At 43.3% G+C, this 18,436-nt stretch overlaps 1 protein-coding gene across 1 annotated transcript in view; it reads left to right on the plus strand.

The window, feature by feature from the left end:
* The window catches only part of LOC120840578, a 58,327-nt gene extending 41,393 nt beyond the window's left edge, over positions 1–16,934 (plus strand). Inside the window, exons 4-5 of the mRNA XM_040211152.1 lie at positions 14,891–15,266; positions 16,575–16,934. Coding sequence (XP_040067086.1) covers positions 14,891–15,266; positions 16,575–16,886 — 688 coding nt within the window. The 3' untranslated portion in view covers positions 16,887–16,934. The remainder of the gene's footprint in view (positions 1–14,890; positions 15,267–16,574) is intronic.
* Positions 16,935–18,436: the final 1,502 nt, after the last annotated feature.

The following is an 18,436-nucleotide window of genomic DNA, read 5'->3' on the forward strand; positions in this document are numbered from 1 at the left end:
GCGTCTTCTGAACATAAACGTCGGAAGCGTAGCATTTGCTCATATGGTATTCCTTTCTCGTTATGTGCGGGATCACAATTATTATAATGGAGGAATTGAGGTCTGTCCATGGACTTTCTATATAATGTCGTTTTTAAACTATTTCCTGTAATCTTAGGTTTGATATCCAGAAAGTATATTTCCGTATCAGAGTATTTTACGTAAATTTAATATGTGGGTTAAAATCGTTCTCAAAACTAATGAATTTAAGAAGCTTGTCCTCTCCTTTATTTCGTATAATAAATATAATACGTAAGTAAGTAGTACTTATTTTCAGCGATATTGTGCTGAGGGCACCAGACAAAAAGCTTCCATGAGGTAGCTTGTCCGGGTCTGGTGCCCCTGCACTTACAAGGTATGGTAACTACTATACACTACACTTTGTCTAAATAAAACGAACGACGCGTACATCTTTTTTCGTTAAACAGTGAATATCATTGTGGTCTATAATGAGCTTGTTAAGTAACGTAGGCAGGTTATGCGCAATAAATTGCAGTGCATATTTGTACGAAAATAAGGCATATTCCAGAACTCTCTGCTTCTGACAAGGATGGGAGAGTCACGTTTTGTCAGGTGGGATACATTAGACAAAAAGAAATAAACTCTTCGGTCGAAAATAAGTAAGAACATAGCAAACGGTACTCGAATACACTGGCAATCCTAATGACACTGAATTTAAGAAATAAAGGTTCCGTATGTGTGTCGTAAGGCACGTTTGCAATAAAACGCAGCATTTTCTTTTGTGGGATCGTAAGTTTGTTAATATTAGATTTAATTGTTGTGCCCCAAAGCAAATGACAATAGTATATTTGTGAGCTAAACAAAGCATGATAAATTTGCATTTTAATATTTACAGGCAAGAAGGAGCGACAGTGACATACTATTCTAACTACTTTTGAAAGTTTCTTAACTAAGTATTCGATATAATCATCCCATTGCATATGTTCTGAAAATTGACACCTAGCGTTTGGTGCTGTTTCCTTATTTCAATCTAGTCTGTGCAAATCTGTAGAGCATAATGACTAATAACGTGTTTATTTCCAGGTCTAATGAAAATTTGTTTTGACTTTACAGTGTTTATTTTTTAGGACATTTATTGTTGACCACGAAAGAAACTTTTCCAAAATTATATTTCCCATGCGTATAAGTTCGCCCATATTCGATCCAGATAGAACTATACTCGTGTCGTCTGCATACAATATAAGACGTGCTTGGTAGAAAATATTGACTATATCGTTTATATACACATTGAACTGCAGAGGGCCGAGTATGCTGCCTCAGGGCACACCAAACTTCAAGATTTGCAAAGAGTGAACATGATCATTCACTGAGACCCATTGCTTATGATGTTCTAAATATGAATGAATAAGTATCAAAGGCGTGCCCACGTATGCCATAGCACGAAAGTTTATCAAGGAGCGTTGAATGGTTAAGCCAATCAAATGATTTACTAAGATCAAAAAATATTCCCAGTGTCAGCCATTAGCATTCTATATTGTGTAATATTATTTCTTTTTGTGATATCAAAGCGCTTTCCGTGGATTTTCCCTTGCAAACTCCTAACTGGGAGTCAGTTAGCACTCATTTCTGGATAAACAATTAGTCTACACGATATAACGTTTCCCAGCCCTTTGGGAAATATTAGAAGAACCGAGATGGGTCTGTAATTTGTAACTAATTTTTTTTATCCACCTTTATGCAAAACTGATACTTTCGCAAGTTTCATGCTATTCGGATATTGACCGCTCGACAATGTTAGGTTAAATGTATAATAATAATAATAATAATAATAATAATAATTTGTTTATTTAATGTGCCCAAAAACAACCACGCGGGTCTTCACATTAGCGCACACAAGACAAAAAGAAGAAACAAAGCACACGCACAGCTTCAAATGTACAAATTAGTATGACTACAAATAGGTCGCACACTTCGCACAGAATGTAAAAGAGATTCAACTTCCAACTACACTTGCCAAGTTCCGGCGAAAAACTGGGAGATCTGTGAAGATGTCCAAGCTAGAGGATACGAATGAATTAAATGAAATTTCCATACGGGACAGTGGTGAGAGTTTAGACATTATTTGAATATAAAAGACAGTGAAAGTTCTGGTAACGCAACAAGGAACATGAAAATCGACAGAATTCAGAAGTTGATTAGCATCAGTCCAACCATTCACCACCCTGTGACAAAAAAAAATCAGGTCATGTTGGAATCTACTATTTGACAAAGACTTAGGTAAAACGCTCTTACGAAGAAATTCATAATCATAATAAAAGCGACGCTGAAAGTGTCTATCATATAAAATGCGTATCATTCTTTTTTGCACTGATTCAATACTTAAAGACTGTGTACTTGTACACGACATCGATTACGAATTTAACGGGCTTTATCTGTATAGCGTCTCTGTGATAGCTTTTACTGGTATTCAATCCCTTAAATACAACCCTGTTGGAAAATTTCGATAATGGAAAGATGACGGAAAAGGCTCATACAAGCGTAACCGTAATATGGGACATTCTATACAAGCGAATCGGCTGATGGAGTATAGTGGATTAAGCCGGAACGATACAGGTAGGCGGAACCATACAAGCGTGTCGTATTATGGGACATCCTATACCAGCGTAGTGGAATATAGCGGAACCATATGGAACCATACATGCATAACGTAATATGGGACAACCTATACCAGCGAAAAGGCGATACCAGCACGGTTGACCCATATTGCTCCAACATGCTGGTTTCGCCTTTTCACTGTTGTACAGGGTGATTTAGTTTTAAGCTTTACATATATGTTTAGAAAGGTCGTGAAAGCTAAATTAATGCGGTTTGTGCAGGCGAGTTATACGGCCAGGCGTACGTAGTATAGGGACCTAATCGTAACAATCAGTCAGATAATTAAATACAATTTGTTAATTGTTAATTTCTATGTTTACAATTGTTAATTAACTTTTTAATTAGTGAAAATGAAAATATGGTTTCAATTAGAAACTTGCTGAGTCATTGAAAACCACAAAATCAACTCTTTTTAGAGGGATATAATGCAGGGGTAGCCTTTTACGCGTTCTGTAAAAACGCTATATTTGGACGAGTGTCTAGGTTTCACCTTCTTATCAGAGCTCATCTCTGCGCCCAAGGTCCTGTTCCCCCTTAGACACGCAACGCACGTGCGCCTTGCTTCCCTTCATCCTACGAGGGAGGCGAGGGGGCGGCTTCGCACTGCGGCCACCGGGCAGCAGGACCGCAGGTGCAAAGATGCGCTCTGGTAAGAAACCAAAGTCTGGAAACGCGTCCAAATTGACCATTTTTTTAGAACGCCATAAAATGCTGCTCTTGTTTTATATCTTTACAAAGAAAGTTGATTTAGTGTGTTTTGATGATGCTTAGCAAGTTTCTAATTGGAACCATGGGTCTATTTTCACTGATTAAAAATTTCAGGAACATACTATACTTAGAGAGAGGCTGAAGCGGTTTTGTATTTGAGAAAACACTTTTATCTTCTTCGTATGACCTCCAGAATCTCAAATATCAAAATTATTTGGTAATTTTATGAATCGAGGCTGCATAGTCATTTTTAAAGCGCTGGGAAAGCACTTCCCTGGAGAGCGACGTCACAAAAGTGGCTTTCGAAATCTTTGCTTATGCATCTTCAGCACCTATCAAAGCTATGCACGCACGTGCTGTTTTTTAAAAGGGCAGAAAAATGTGTCACAACTGGTGCCAATGCGGGAGAATATACCTAGAAAACTTGAGATTGGACGAGCGGTCCTTAAGCGACGCGCTTGGCGGCCGAAAGGTCTTCTTACGATGTCACTATCGGTAGGATGTTTTTTTGTTTTCTCACGTTTAGTTATATCTTTGCGGAAAACGAACGGGATATTCAGATTCGCGAGATAAAACTATGCTAGAATGAACCTCAATCTAGTTTTCTGAAAGAAGACTGGCACATCTCTGTAATAAGCTGACTGATCATTACAAATTAGCCTTTTATACTATGCCGCCCTGGCCATATAACTCACGTGCACAGACCGCGTAAATGTAGCTTTTACGGCTTTTTTAAAACAAATCTGTAAAACATACAAAAAAAAAACACTCTCTAGAATGTCCCCCAATACGATACGATTGTATGGTTCCTTTCCCGCTTGCATTGTTCAAGAAAGACCTGTGGACATCCAGCGTTTCATTGGAATGCTGGATGTCAACGAGTGTACATCAGTGAGTGGTTTCAAACAAGCTTGATGTTTGCACACCAGTAAGCTCTTATCCGAGGCTCACCAGGAACACTAAGAGCAGAGGCAAAATGTTGTGACGTGGTAAATTTGGTTGTAGGTATTTATTTTTAGAAGACCTGCAAGCAACAAAGCTTAACTTTGCTCAAAAGAAGATAATTAAAAATTCAATACTGAACAATGGTGTCCCTTGAGCTGTCAGACCAAACTCCCACTCTTGCCACTCAGGAGTTCCTAACTTGTGCGTAGAGGATCAGCACAACCCAGATTTGTGCTGCAAGCGCACCTGCAATACAAAAGTTGAATAAACATGAGATGAAATATGAGACGTTTACAATTCTCTGTAACGTGAAATTAAAGCACAGATCTTGAAGAGGAGGATGGGAGTGTATGCCCCTCCTCCCCCTCCCCTCCTCCTCTTCTGCTCCCTCCCATTTAGCGGGACATTTCCCTGAATTTAGCAGGAAAATTTCCCCATTAACATTAGCGGGTTAAGTTTCCCACTAAATTTAGCGCGGAAATGGATGTCACATGACCTCAACACAAATGCAGTTTTCCCGCTAAAAGTAGCGGGGAAAATGACGTTGCATGACCGTGTCATGTCATCCATAAAAAATTCAGTTTCTCAGCTAGACTTAGCGGAAATATTAATGTCACATGACCGCAACATTAATTCAATTTCCTGCCAAGTTTAGTTGGGCGGTTACGCCGAGGGCAACGCCGCGAAACGCGGAAACGGGTGCTAAGAGCTGCGCTAAAAAAACTAAATGCATCAGGTGAAATAAGGTGAAAATTAGAGATAAGAAAAAGAGAAGAGAATCTAAGATACCGTTCTCAGATCCTTCCTTTTGTCCGTTCTCAAATGTTTTGATTTCAAGAAATGTTTATATCTTTATTCATACCCAGAGAACCCCTCCCAGTTTCAGCATGAATGCAATAAATCAATGCAGACTAGACCTTGTAAACTATAATGCACATGAAAATGAATGCTCGCCACATAGTCATGTATGAGTCAGTGGCTCAGATCTCTAAATACATTTGTATTGAGGAACATTCTTGAATAAAACTTCTGGGCTTTGAATTCGACAGTTTGTACTTCCATAAGGACACTGTATGGCACTGATTTTTTTTGTGACACATCAGAAACAGCAGTGTCATCCTTGCATACCTAACAAGAATTTGTATTTTTTTTTAGCATGGCATGTGCTATTTTAATGCTTATACAGCCTCCTTTAACAAAATTTCCTTTGTAGAGCTTTTTATTGGTTCTTATTTAATTCGCACGACAGATTCGGGCCCTTGAATTCTCACTCGGCATCAACAGTTTTATATATTAATGTAATAGTGAAAGACAAGATTAATGGTCTTGAGTACGGCTCGACAAGCACAGATGTTGAGAAAAGTACTGAAGAAAACTCAAATGTCAAAATAAAAATAAGCTGGAATGTGGATACAATTAAGGGCATGGTCATGAATACAGTAGCAGATTCAATATTAAGAATATGTGTTAGACGCACACTCAAAGAAACCTGTTGCATCTATATTCATGCAAATTACTTCGCAGAACCCAGCGCTGCAGTCTCGGGTGCGAGTTCGCTGAATGAGTCCACTGAAAATGAGTGCAGACGGAAAAAGCAGTTTGATCTGCGACAATGAGCATTACATAGGCAAGTGACATGTCATTGTTACTGTTACAGTGCCGAATGTTTCAAACTGCCAGTCGTATCATTCTGCGAGTTCCATCCGTATATTACAGGGTTTGGCTCTCTTGAATTCTTTGCGAGAAAAATTATGAACTCGAAATGTCTAGCGTAGTTCTAGGAAAACTACTTCCAGAATCCTAACTCAGCATCGCAAAAAGAATATAAAAAGTTTCTAGAGATAAGGTTAGTGCAGGAGTTGAATAAACTAAATACTTAGTTTTGTGAAACCATCTTGACGTAGTAAACGTATAAAGTTCCCCTAGGTAGAGCTAGTCATTACGGATGATTGTGCCCATTGCATACCATAAAAATTTAATTTGCGACCTACAATATTTACAGACTCAACCAACTCTCAATAAGTGGAACACTTGTCACTAAAGATTGGTCTCACCATGACTGTCTGCAAACATCGACATAATAATAAACCTATGCATTTCAAGAAAATATTTGGAGCGAGCTGTTTAAACTGCCATAACACTTTTTAACACTAATAGAAAGCCTGTAAAGGGCCACAACTTAAGCAGTTTTTACTTCATTATGAAGGGCAATAACAAAAATGTGAAGCTTAAAACTAGGCCTGCACTGAATTGCTTTCTTAAGTTGAACGTGCTATGCTTGGTTCAATATATTATATTTGCAGAGCTGACAATGTGCAAGTTCCCATTTTTTTTATATTTCACATCTCCCGACTGCTGCGTGGGGTAGGTACATAAGATTAATGACACCAACGTAACACAATGATTATTTTAAGAATTTGTTTGGGTATGGCACTAGCGAAGCCATCTGCGGGAAGTTATTTCTGTGACACCGTCGAACCTACATCCGTGGGCTTTAAGTTCACATGTGAATCATGTCTGCAGACGCCTTTTTGTATTTGGAACTCAAACCAACCCGAGATTTGAATGTTTTTTGCATTTTAGGCTTAGTAGTGCTTTTGCTGTTTCACTTCAAGAATAGGTAAGAATGCTTATTTCGAGTAGCATACCTAACACTTGGTGGCATGAGGACTCCCTTGTCGTGATGCTAATTGGAAGTCACAGGCAGGGAGATACTGTGATGCTCTTGTTGCTGGGATTACCTCCCCCATGGTCCTGGCCGGACCACAGAAGAAGATTGAGTCCAAGCTTGTGGCCACTAGGATCTCCAGATCTTGAGGCAACCAAGTAGCTGGAAATAAAAACAAATCACAATCAAGTACTTGGCAGAGCTACATTAGAATGGCTAGCATATTCTTTCATGATCAGCACATAGATCCTTTTGTTTTTATACTTTGTACTTGTACCTATTAAAAAACTGCTCCTTCACAGCTACAGTCATAGACACACCCAAGGACAAGGCCACACAGGCCTTGAAATGATGGGTACCGAATTAAGGCGAATGATCAAATGCATTCATTTAACCCTCTTTCACCCCAACCTGGGAGATTTCTGTCAAATATTCACATTTAACTCTAAAGACTATAAAAAAAACCTACTACTGCAATGCAGAGCCGTATAGTGGGAGAGTTTAGCCAGTGGGTGTGGTGACAAAGGTGCCGGAGAGGAGGAAAGGGAGGAGAGCGCCGAAGGAAAGAGAGAGAAGGCAGAAAAAAGGAGACGACCGCTATTTTGACGCAACGCTGTTGGCGCGAAGCACTGCTGAGGCTATGTGTCGTCTGCTACTGGCTTAATTCATTTTTGCCTTTATAAAAGTTTACGTTTAAACATGGAGAAACTTCTTTCTTTAGGTTTTTATGCCACCGAGGAATAACACTATATTATTTTATTGCCAGAGCCTGCCAAATAAAAGCAAAGGGCAGGTGTCTGGATAGAAAGAGTTTAGTTGGCGCACCAAGAGGCTAACCAATAAAAATGGGTACCACTCTGCGCAAAATGCCTAAAAAGCGTGCATCTCTACTTGACACTAACAGCGGCACACACTATCTATTTTACTGACTAAAGGGTACTAGATCATTATTTTCAGCTAACTAGTCAAAATAGACAACGGCTAAAAAAAAGCAATGGCAAAACCAACAATCGAATTCGCCTGCTCTCCAGTAGCACGACATCTATAGAAGGCAGACCTGCAGAATGAACAAGCAGTCTAAAGAAGAGTATGTCCCATGTATAATTTGTTTCCATGCTGCAAAGCAAGTGCTGGAAAGAGGTTTCACGACATTAACAAAATTTCTTGCTATCAGTTGAGAACAAGTTAGAGCAGTGAACTTGTCCTTGCCCTTGGCATAACGTTTTAGTGTTGCCCATGGAAACTCAACAAAATTTGTGAATAAAAACAAAAAAAAGACTAACCTTCATAAAAAAAATCTAACTTTTGCAAAGAAAAGTTATCTTGAACAAAATATGCGGGATACAGTTGTACAGCATTCATTTTTGTGCTGAACCAATTTTGAGGCAAATCTGCTACAATGAAAAGAAAACGCCCGAATACAATTAAGGGAAAGACAGAAAGGATGCATACCTACAACAAAAAAATTTAGAACGACCACGGGCAGGAACCTCTGGTGAGGCTCTCGGAGTGACTCCCTGCAATGGGCCTGCGCAGACCAGAGAACAAGATCGGTCAGAGCTTGCAGCCATAAGGTGCTTCATACCATGAAGTTTCAGAAGTAGCTGCACTTGGAAGCAAAGTGCATTTCATTTCTCTGCAGAATGGAGAGTTTAATAGCTAGTATGCATTCATAAGGTGATACAGTCACGAATACAGATTTTTCAATGCAGCACTATATCACCAAATTGTTAACCGTGCCGGGCAACACTAAAAACCGGGAGCATTATTTTAAACTATCTCAGTTTAAAGTTAACCACGGCAGAAGCTGCAAGCCATGTGACCTTCTAGTTGGATGCCATGGTACGTCGAGCTTATAATCATGTCTCACACTGTTTTTGCTGCAATGGCTTGTAGTGTCAAAAGTGGTCCAGCTTAAAGAGATGCAAAGTATAGACGTTTGTGAGTGGGGCCCTGACCTAGTCTTCAGCTACATTGCGAGGTAGGACGTTCCAACCGGGATGTTTGCTGCCTGTAACCACACGACCAGCTTGTGCACAGCGATCGCTCGAGCCGAGTACATGTCCTCGACAGTGCCATTATTTGACAAGCAGTTTTATGAATGTTAAACATGACTGACTTGCAGAGAGACTGCATCTCAACGACTAATGACTTGGGATACCTAACTGAATACTGATATATTAACTGAATGCAAAACAAATTACCTGGCAGGCATTAAATTTATCAACAGGGTGGGTCAACTCCGCATTAAGTTGGAGTCGATGCGTCAGGCACGTAGCCAGAATTTTGTTTCAGGGGGGCCCCCTCATAACAAAACGCTGTATGAGGGGGAGGGGGGAGAGGAGGACCCATGCAAAATGGAAGATATCGGGGGGGAGGGGGGGGCCCGGCCTCATAAGCCTCCCCCTGGCTACGTGCCTGCGATGCGTAATAGGACAATACAAACAAAGATATGCCTTACAATTCCTTTTGCACCCCCAAAATGATGTGTTTTTGAAGGTAAGATACACAATGTTCTTGATTCAGAGAGTGCCTCAGCTGTACAAATGCATATGCAGTAAGGGCACTCGCCAAGCCTATTCTCCTCAGCTCTGTGCAGGTTAAGCTAAGTTAGAGTATAGAGGTACACGCTCACTGACAGCATGAGAAAGGCAGGGAGAAGTCTCCGTTGTTCCACCACCAGCCCGTCTGCTACCTTCGATGACGTTTCAGCGCCTCATGAGCCTGGAGCAAGCACATCTGTCCAAAGTGGGGTGAAAAGCACAAGCACGTGCTGGAGGACGCCCAGCCATTTTTTTTTTTTTTGTCATCGGCTATTCTACATATTTTAGTATGACATATTTTTAAGTGAGAAAAAGTATTGCAAATATGCAGTCCAACTTTGACCATAATACAAAAGTCTGATAAAGATAAGAGTTGCCATTCACCATTTTCCAAATAAGTGCTCCCACCTATCGGAACATCTACACATGTGGTGCGTGAGTGGGTTCAGGACTGAGACGCTAGAAAATGAAGCGCTCACAAGGCTTGTCTGGCCCTTCCAACCATGCGGGTACATTCATCGCAAATCCCAGATTTTTAGACAAAATGATTTAGAATAAGCAAATCTTGTCTACGCCCGAGGTAGAACATTGAATTGTGATTCCCCTATATTGTGCCAACCATCCTTCAACCTGCGGTACCACCTGCAAATGAACTATGTTGTGCTGCGGCACGCGTCCATGCTGCCTGCTTGAGAAGAAAACCACTGCTCGTGTTGAAGAAGACATCCCACAATGTACAGGCAACAATGTTTAACGAACTAAAACAAAATTGATATCATTCAATAGACACAGATAGGCTTACAAAGTGTCGATACCATGATTGTTGTTGTTGGTTTTACTCCTGCATACAAACATAAGTGACTTCCTCTTTCCTCCGATGTACAGTAAAACCCCCTTATCTTCGTGTCCCCTATTTCTTCTCGAATCGGTCACAGAGGACATAATCGCAGCCACTGAATTCTGCAAAATTAAAGGCCGCGAAAATTAAAGGTTCGCCAACATTAAAGAGTTTACTGTTCTTCCGTGTGTCACATAATGTTAACATTTCAAGGAGGCTGAAGGTATTGGTTTAAGGAAAAATTGACCTATGAAAAAAAATGCCCTTCTCCAGGTCAGGCACGCGAGGTTCTTTTGCACTACCTATAAGGCGGCAAGTTTGTTTCGGCAGAGCTTTTGGTTAAACGGAGTCACAAAAGTAGCTATACTTAGAGTCAACCATTTTGTGCTGCATTATAAAGCTAGAGTAAATTCCACTGTGCTTCTGCACAGCACTGTTTGTTGCGAGAGCATATGTGGTTTAGTGTTGCATCCCATTTGCATGATCTAGAGAAACTAGCGCTGACAGAGTTGGAGCACCCAAAAAAAAACAAAAAAAACAGCCGACTGTGGAAACAGTGAGAGATGCACACATGCGAACTGTGCATTTCTTAAAAGTGGATTCGAGCAAAGGTAAAAAAAATATCTATACTTACGGCGGCCATACTTGCCTTTCCCAAGCACGACCACTTTTCCCTCGGTAGCACCATCCAGTAAGCACCAGCAACACGCCCATGAGACGCCGCCGACTCATGGATTGAATGACGACCCGCCTGAGGTCTTGGAAGGAGATCCGGAACACTGCTTTAGGCCAGATGTTGTATCTGGAGGGGGCAGGGACTAAAAGTAAAAATTAACAAATTTATCTGAAGCGCCACATTCCTATAGCATAAACTCTAGGATAGCAGTATTTTTTTTTTAGGTCAGTGATGCATTTTAATTAAACGCAAATGGTTGGTTTATAAATTTATATGATGAACCAGCAGCCCCTAATTTCCTTAAGTGTAACGGAGTGTCTAACGTCACGTCCGACGGAACCCGAAATAAAAATTAAAGTTACGCCCAACGTAACTGTCAAGCATTCGAGTTGCGTCCGACGTAACCCAAAATAATAATTAAAGTTACCGTATTTACTCGAAAATAGGTCGAACCCTATTTATTGGATCCACCAAAAAAAAAATTCAAATATAGACGACCTTTTTATTTTTTTTATTTTTAAGAACAGGGGACATTTTGGGTAAAAGAAACAAACCTTTGTTTACATCACTCTCAGCTAAATCACGGGGCGATGCCAAAAACTTCATCACCGTCAGAACTTCTGGACATGTTATCATCGTCCCAAGCTTCGTCAGTTGGGTAGACATCCTCGCAAATTCGCAGCAATACTTCACTGACACCGTTGTAAAATGACGACAAGAAACGAAAAAAGGTGCGAAGCGACGGAAGACAAACTACAAAGACGCAAGCAAAGCCGCCGTGTCGCCACGAGCAACACGCGAACCGAGCCGCCTCAAGCAACTAACAAAAATAACTTTTTTTGTGTGTGTGTGCGCGTTTGCGAGGATGGAGGGCAAAGTGCATGGCGCATCGCGTTCCTCTCCTTACCCGTTGCCCAGCAAGGGGAACGCTAGAGGCGCGATGTCGAAATCCGACGCCCGACCGGCCACCGCGAGCGGCGAGCCATTTCGGCAACCAAAAGCTTTTTGAAACAAGAAGCGGCGCGGCTCTACGGCAACGCCGGCTCGGTGACTCGATAGCCTCATGCCTCCGGTAGGGTCGCAAAATTTGGTCGCGATTGTAGGTGTCGAAATTCTTTAGTCACAATTCCCGAAAAAAAAAAGAAGAAGAAAAAAAAAAAAAAAAAAAAGGTCGATTTATATTGAATAAACACGGCAGTCAGCCGCGCGACGAGACACACATTATGAAAGCGATTGGTGCGAGCGACCGAGGCATTGAGCGACGTTTTCTAGAAGCCCAAGAACCGAGCGGCGCAAGCAGCGAGTGTGAGAAATCTTCGGCGCTCGGCGCCGGCTCTCGTAGCTTCTCGCCGTCGCTCGTGGGTCCATATCAGAAGAGCGAATGACATTTTAGCGAAAGGCGACATTTGAGCGAATGGTCGTTTTAGCGAATAACGGGGGCCCGCGTTAACCCATCCGTCGCGCTGCGCTTTACGCCGCTTCGCGGCGACAGTCTACGGCAACTCGTTACAAAAATATGAACTGACTTGGACCACCCGAAAACGCCGCTTCGCGGCGTCTGACTTTTCGCTAAAGTGTCGTTCGATGAAACGTGGGCGTTCGCTAAAACATCATTCGATCAAGTGAGTGCCTCCCGTTTTCAAGCATGGCTCCTCGTTCATTGCTCGATTTACATTTTCGGCAAATGACCGCAATGAAGCACAATTATTCTAGTTCAAAATTGTCACGAACACTTGGCACGCATGCTTATACTGTAGCGCACCTAACGTAATTTAAAAGTAGAACGGAAACAGGACGAGATTCGCTTACCGCTTCACGGATCCTAGGCCTTCGGATCCTAGGCCTAACGGCCGTACTTGGAAGTCGCCTGCGGTCCGGCGATCGGACGAGTCGAGCCGGCCTGACGCAGGCTGACCACGCCTGGTTGAACTATGAGAGGCGCCGTCCAGTTGAGAGCCAGAGACGCAGTAGAAACGGACCGCAAAACATCTGTCCCGTAACCGTAAACGAGTCAACGACCCCCACCACCGCTCTATCTTCGCCATCTCCGCGACGACCGGAAGTGGAAGCCGCGAAGTTAGAAAAGCCGCGGCAGCGGAAGCCACTGGGCGGAAGCTTTGAGTTTCGGTTTCGCTTTTCTCCAACGCAGGCTACGGTCGCTACGGTTTCGGGCTGGTGGGTTTGTCGGGTTTGTGGCTGGTTGCGACGACGCGAGGGGCCACGAAAAGACGCCAAGTTGGCCGAGTACGAGTCACGGCCCACGATACGAGCAACGGGCCGTTTGCCGCTGTCGACCGTTGATGAGGTATCCGCGGCTTGGTGTCACGATCGGTTTGTTGCCGTGCACGTTGACTCAAAGCTCGAAGTTATGCAGTTCCGTTCCGGCACCAGCCGCACCACGTTTTCCGGTGCATCGCACGTGGAGGCCTTTCGACGCATTCAGTGAACGTAAAGATCGTGCCCGCTGTCTTCGGTGCTGTGGAAGAAGTTGGGAGACGGAAGGCGTTTAGGACTCCAGGCCGGCCCGCCGGTTCACTCTGAACGAGAGGCGACGTGTGTGTGCACGCTTTGAGGAAGCCTCCGCGTTTCGCCGCGCTAGACCTCGCCGATCGCGACCAGACCAACCGGACCCCGAGTCCGAGAGGCTCTTGCGGAGCCAGGAACTGCACCGAGGTAGGAGCTGCTCGTTCTGCGCTACCATGCAGTGCTCTACAGTGCTCGGAGCTCTCGGTGTCATTCGTGCTTGCACCGAAGCCTTTGTGACCCCTTCGGACGCGCAAGTCGTACTTCGCAAACGTTTGGACGGGGCCGCCCTCACCGAGCAGCTCCGCTATATTCCGCTTACTTATGATCGCAATAAAAGCTTGCGTTCTCGGGAAAAAAATTTCGGGACCGCTCTCCGCGCCGCCGACGAGGTTGGCCGCCGCCATGTTCTCAGCTGTTCACTCGCTCCCGCAGCGAGCGCCTTCCGATAATCCCCGTTCCAAAATGCGATGCGCTTTGCGCATTATGCCGTTACATGACCGCATATTGAATGCGGCAACTGGATTCAATGCGACTAAGTCGCATTCGTGTAAACGTGGCTTATGTTCTTTTTCGACATGTATGGTGTATGTAACGATAGCGGTGGTGAACGATGGACGTTTTTTTTGGAAGATGGCGGTCGTCTTTCTGCATGTATGATTTGGTTATATCGGTGGTCCTGTGGTATAAGCGTTTGTTGGAAAGACGGCAGTCGCCTACGTCATCGGACGCAAAATCATACCAGCCACACCGAATCATATCGGCAAGCAAAGTGGCTGCCAGTATAGACAGACCCGGAGCCATAGCGGTGCCAGTATCTCCAGTTATGCAGAACGACAAACCAAACTAGCTGCATGCGTAACACAAAGGAATTATGGTGGTGTCATACTAGAACTGTACAAGCAGCAGGTTTGTTACTTGTACGTTTTTCCAATAGGGAAGGATCACTTCCAATTCGTTAATTAACGATTTTTGAATAATTAGCCGACTGATCATTACGATTAGCCCCTTGCACTATGTCCCCCTGACCGTATGACTCACCTGAGCAGACCGCATTAATCTAGCTTTCATGGTTATTTTTCGAAAATTCTGTTAAGCTGAAAAAAAAACGCCTTGTATATATATATATATATATATATATTTATGAATATATTTAATAGCAAAAATCAAAATATCCGCGCCGAGAAGGTTGTTCAATTTCAAATGAAACCACCCTGGTAATAATTGCAAAACAGTAGGCCTCCATCTTTCCAAACACCTTGGACCCATATCTCTTGTCGCATTGCACGTTGCCGGTAAGACAAACAAGTTAACAAGCTCTTCTCCATCAACAGGGTGACTGCGACAGCGGGACCTGTGGTGTACGGTGCACCCAAGAGCTCAGCAATGCGACCAAACGTGGTCTATACTCAGTGGGTCCACAATGGGCAAGCGTTTTCGTCCGAGACGACCACCGTTGCAAGATCGACCGAGCACAAGAAGACAGCCACCTGGCACGTTGAAGGTGGTTTCAGTTATTCCGGCTCCGTGACAGCCAGTGCCAGTTTATTTATTGTGGACATTAAGACCACGCACCAAATAAGCTTAGACTTGAAAGGGGGATACCGTAAAGAAGTCTCTGATACGGACATATTCTCGGTAAATCATGTCGTCACCGTGCCTCCCATGAAGTCCGTCAAGATTGACTGGATCATCACAGATTCCGTGCAGGTATGTTACGCCCGGATGAATTTCGTTGTTGAAATGGCCATCACAGGCATCATGATTTTCTTGAGCGATGGAGTTGATTTCGAAGTTCGGGTATGTTGACCTAGGTGGTATATCAATGAGCCTAATACCCGTGCCACACGAGCAACTCGAATGCCTTTTACAACGAATGACATTTGTGTGATATAAGGAATCGGCTCGCGATCTGTCACGCGTGGAACGCCGTACGCTAGGACGCGCTGATTGGCCGATCGTTCAAATGTCATTCGTTGTAAATGGCATTCTAGTTGCCCGTGTGGCACGCGTATAACCACTCATTCACACTGGAAGCGGATCCACGTTTGCAAAGCGGTTGCGAACGCAGGTGTATAAAGATCCAGTACAATTGCACGCGCACCTGATATCATCCAGTGCGCGTGCAATTGTACTGGATCTTTATACAACCACGTTCGCAACCGCTTTGCGAACGCGGATCCGCTTCCAGTGTGACTGAGCGGTAAGTGAACCGGAGGTTTTTAGGACGAGAGAGATTGTTTTATTTCTTTGTTTTAAGTAATAGCACAGTGAATGGCTGTGGCCGAACATACAGACTAAAAATTCAAGGTCACGACGTATTCACTTCGCTTCAATATTGTAGCCGATGGTAAAACACATAAATAAATTACTAACGCAGTGACCTTGTGTTTTTGGAGCTGTTCGTTCATATTCCGTTTCACAATAAGCCCGACCGGAGCCAATGCTAGAATCCCACCGGAGCCAATCCAGCAGTTCTAAAAGTGCATGGACATGGAGCTTGTTGCATTTGTGAGCAACTACTAATTCACCGTGCGTGACTGTTTGACTAAATGATTATTCGAATGAATGGCCAATCGTGAATGTCATTTGACGTCAATGGTACATTTTTCGTGGCTCACGGCTTTATTCTCCAACTTACGAGGAGCGCAAGTTCGTCTGCTTCTTTTGTCGGGGTTGTGGTGACGTCAGAACGCCGAGCTCTGATTGGTTCTGAATGAAAGATGGTGTGTAGACCTCAAGGCAGCTTACTTTGAATTCTGCGCACTATTGTTCAATAAAAGCCGATCAGAGCTCGGCGTCTTTCTCACGTCACCGGAACTCCTACGCAGAAAGCAGACGACTTGCTCTCCGCATTATTGCTGCAAAGTTGTTGTTTTTTTTACTTCCTGGAATAAGTAGAAAAAAAAAAACATTGATATTGCAATGCCTTTAGATTGTTGGCCGTCTATAAGTCAAAAGATTATTTCTGGCGATTAGTGAATTAACTTTTTGTGTTGGTATTCTTTTTTCACACAGGAAGTTCCTTGGACGTCTACCGTGACCTTAACCGGATATATCCATATGAAGTGGAAGGAAGAACTCAAACTTCTCTACCACTACTATTATTGCACTCTCGGCTCTCTACGAGATTCCCGTCTTAAGCACGCAGGAAACAGCACGTTCCTATACACTTCTAAAGGAACGTTTACGGGAGTCAAGGGACACGAGGCTCATCTTCGCATCAAAGAGTACGATTATCGGCCGTACGGAGGAAGGTCTTCGCCGGTCAGGGCATACACCATCCCTTTGAGCCTGACACCGCATACGCCTGCGGCGAAGACTTTGTGATACTTGAAATCTTCTACATCGGAGGAAAATAAATATCCTAATGTTGGATTTTTTTTATATTGTAGTGTCAATGTAGAGAGTGACCTCTTTGTGTTCATTGAGGGAAAAGACAAGTATAAAATTATTTTCATACACTCACGTCTGATTTGATAAAAAAAAAAAGATAAATCATGAGGGTAAAAGTTTTTTCGTTTTAATTTCTCACTAATTCAAAACTTCCGGGGAAATTTCGTTGAAACTATATGTAGAGAATCAGTGAGTTAATCGTAGTCGCAATCAGAATCTTCATTGGCTCAAGAGAGCCGTGGCACCGCGGAAAGGCCCGTACCACAGTCGCCCGAGGTGCCACGTAAAGTGACGATGGTTATGAGATGATATATACAAGGGGAGGACGACGCGGTCTTCTCAGCATCGCAAGTGTCTTTGCATGAAGGTTAGGGGTTCGCCAAGACATTTTTACCAGAGTTGAGAAGTGTCTTGGCAAGGGGTGTGTCCGGAGGCTTCACCGTGCGTTGGGGCGAGGAAAGCCCTGGCCGTTTGATGGTGACGAGGACGACGTGCTCTTCTGATCCGCCGCACGAGTCTTGGAAGTTAGGCGGCGGTCCAGGCCAGTACGTCAGCGAGCCAAGGTGACCTTCGCCAGGCTGTTCAATGAACGTACTAGATTGTAAAGCCCTGGCGGTTGATGGTGCGCTCGCTCGCTTCGTTGAAGGCAGCGGCTCCAGGTGGTGGCCCTGTCGAAGTAGACGGCTGCCACTCCCCGATGCATTGACGTCCAGGGCTAGAAGGTAGCGCCGTGGTGATCCGGTGTAGCTTCCTCGAATCGTCGTCGTCGTCGTCCCTTAATATAAATAAAATGCTTAACAGAACAAACATTACGCGGACTTTGCTTCGTGATAAAAAATTCGCTTATTCGACAGCAGGTAGGGCAAAAGGGTGGTTCTCATTAGAACTCGTTCGCATTTATACCTTTCCCTTTCCTTATACTTTTTCCCTTTCTCACTTAAACCGTTCTGAAAACAAACTTTCGGGTTTTGACCCTTCTCAAAACGACTTTTTCCATTTTAATCTTTCTGCTTTCAAATTTTCTCAAAACATACTTTCTGGTATTGACCATTCTCAGAAAGACTTCTCTCATTTTAACCTTTCTCGTTTCAAAATTACAAAAAAACATACTTTCTGGTTTTGACCATTCTCAAAACTACTTTTTTTAATTTAACCGTGTACTTGATCAGGCTAGGGAAAAGCAATAATTTTAGCATACACTCACGAGAAACCTAAATAAAGGAACCAATGTCATTATGAAGACCAGGCACCTGAAGATTTATTACGCCTTGAAATGCTTCTTGCAGAATGACTTCTAGAGGTCATTCCAATCCACGGCATGACGGACTGCACATAGGCAAATATACAATGATCGTAGATCCATACGACCACTCCGACACCGGTTGTAGATAATTCGATATCCTCACACGGCATGCCAGTTGAGCATAATTCGCATCCGATGATTCACGACTGAAATGATGAAAAAAACCTGTGCCTGGTAAGAA

This window comes from Ixodes scapularis, unplaced genomic scaffold, assembly GCF_016920785.2.
Source record: "Ixodes scapularis isolate PalLabHiFi unplaced genomic scaffold, ASM1692078v2 PGA_scaffold3__209_contigs__length_174095766, whole genome shotgun sequence".
Classification (NCBI taxonomy): Eukaryota; Metazoa; Arthropoda; class Arachnida; order Ixodida; family Ixodidae; genus Ixodes; species Ixodes scapularis.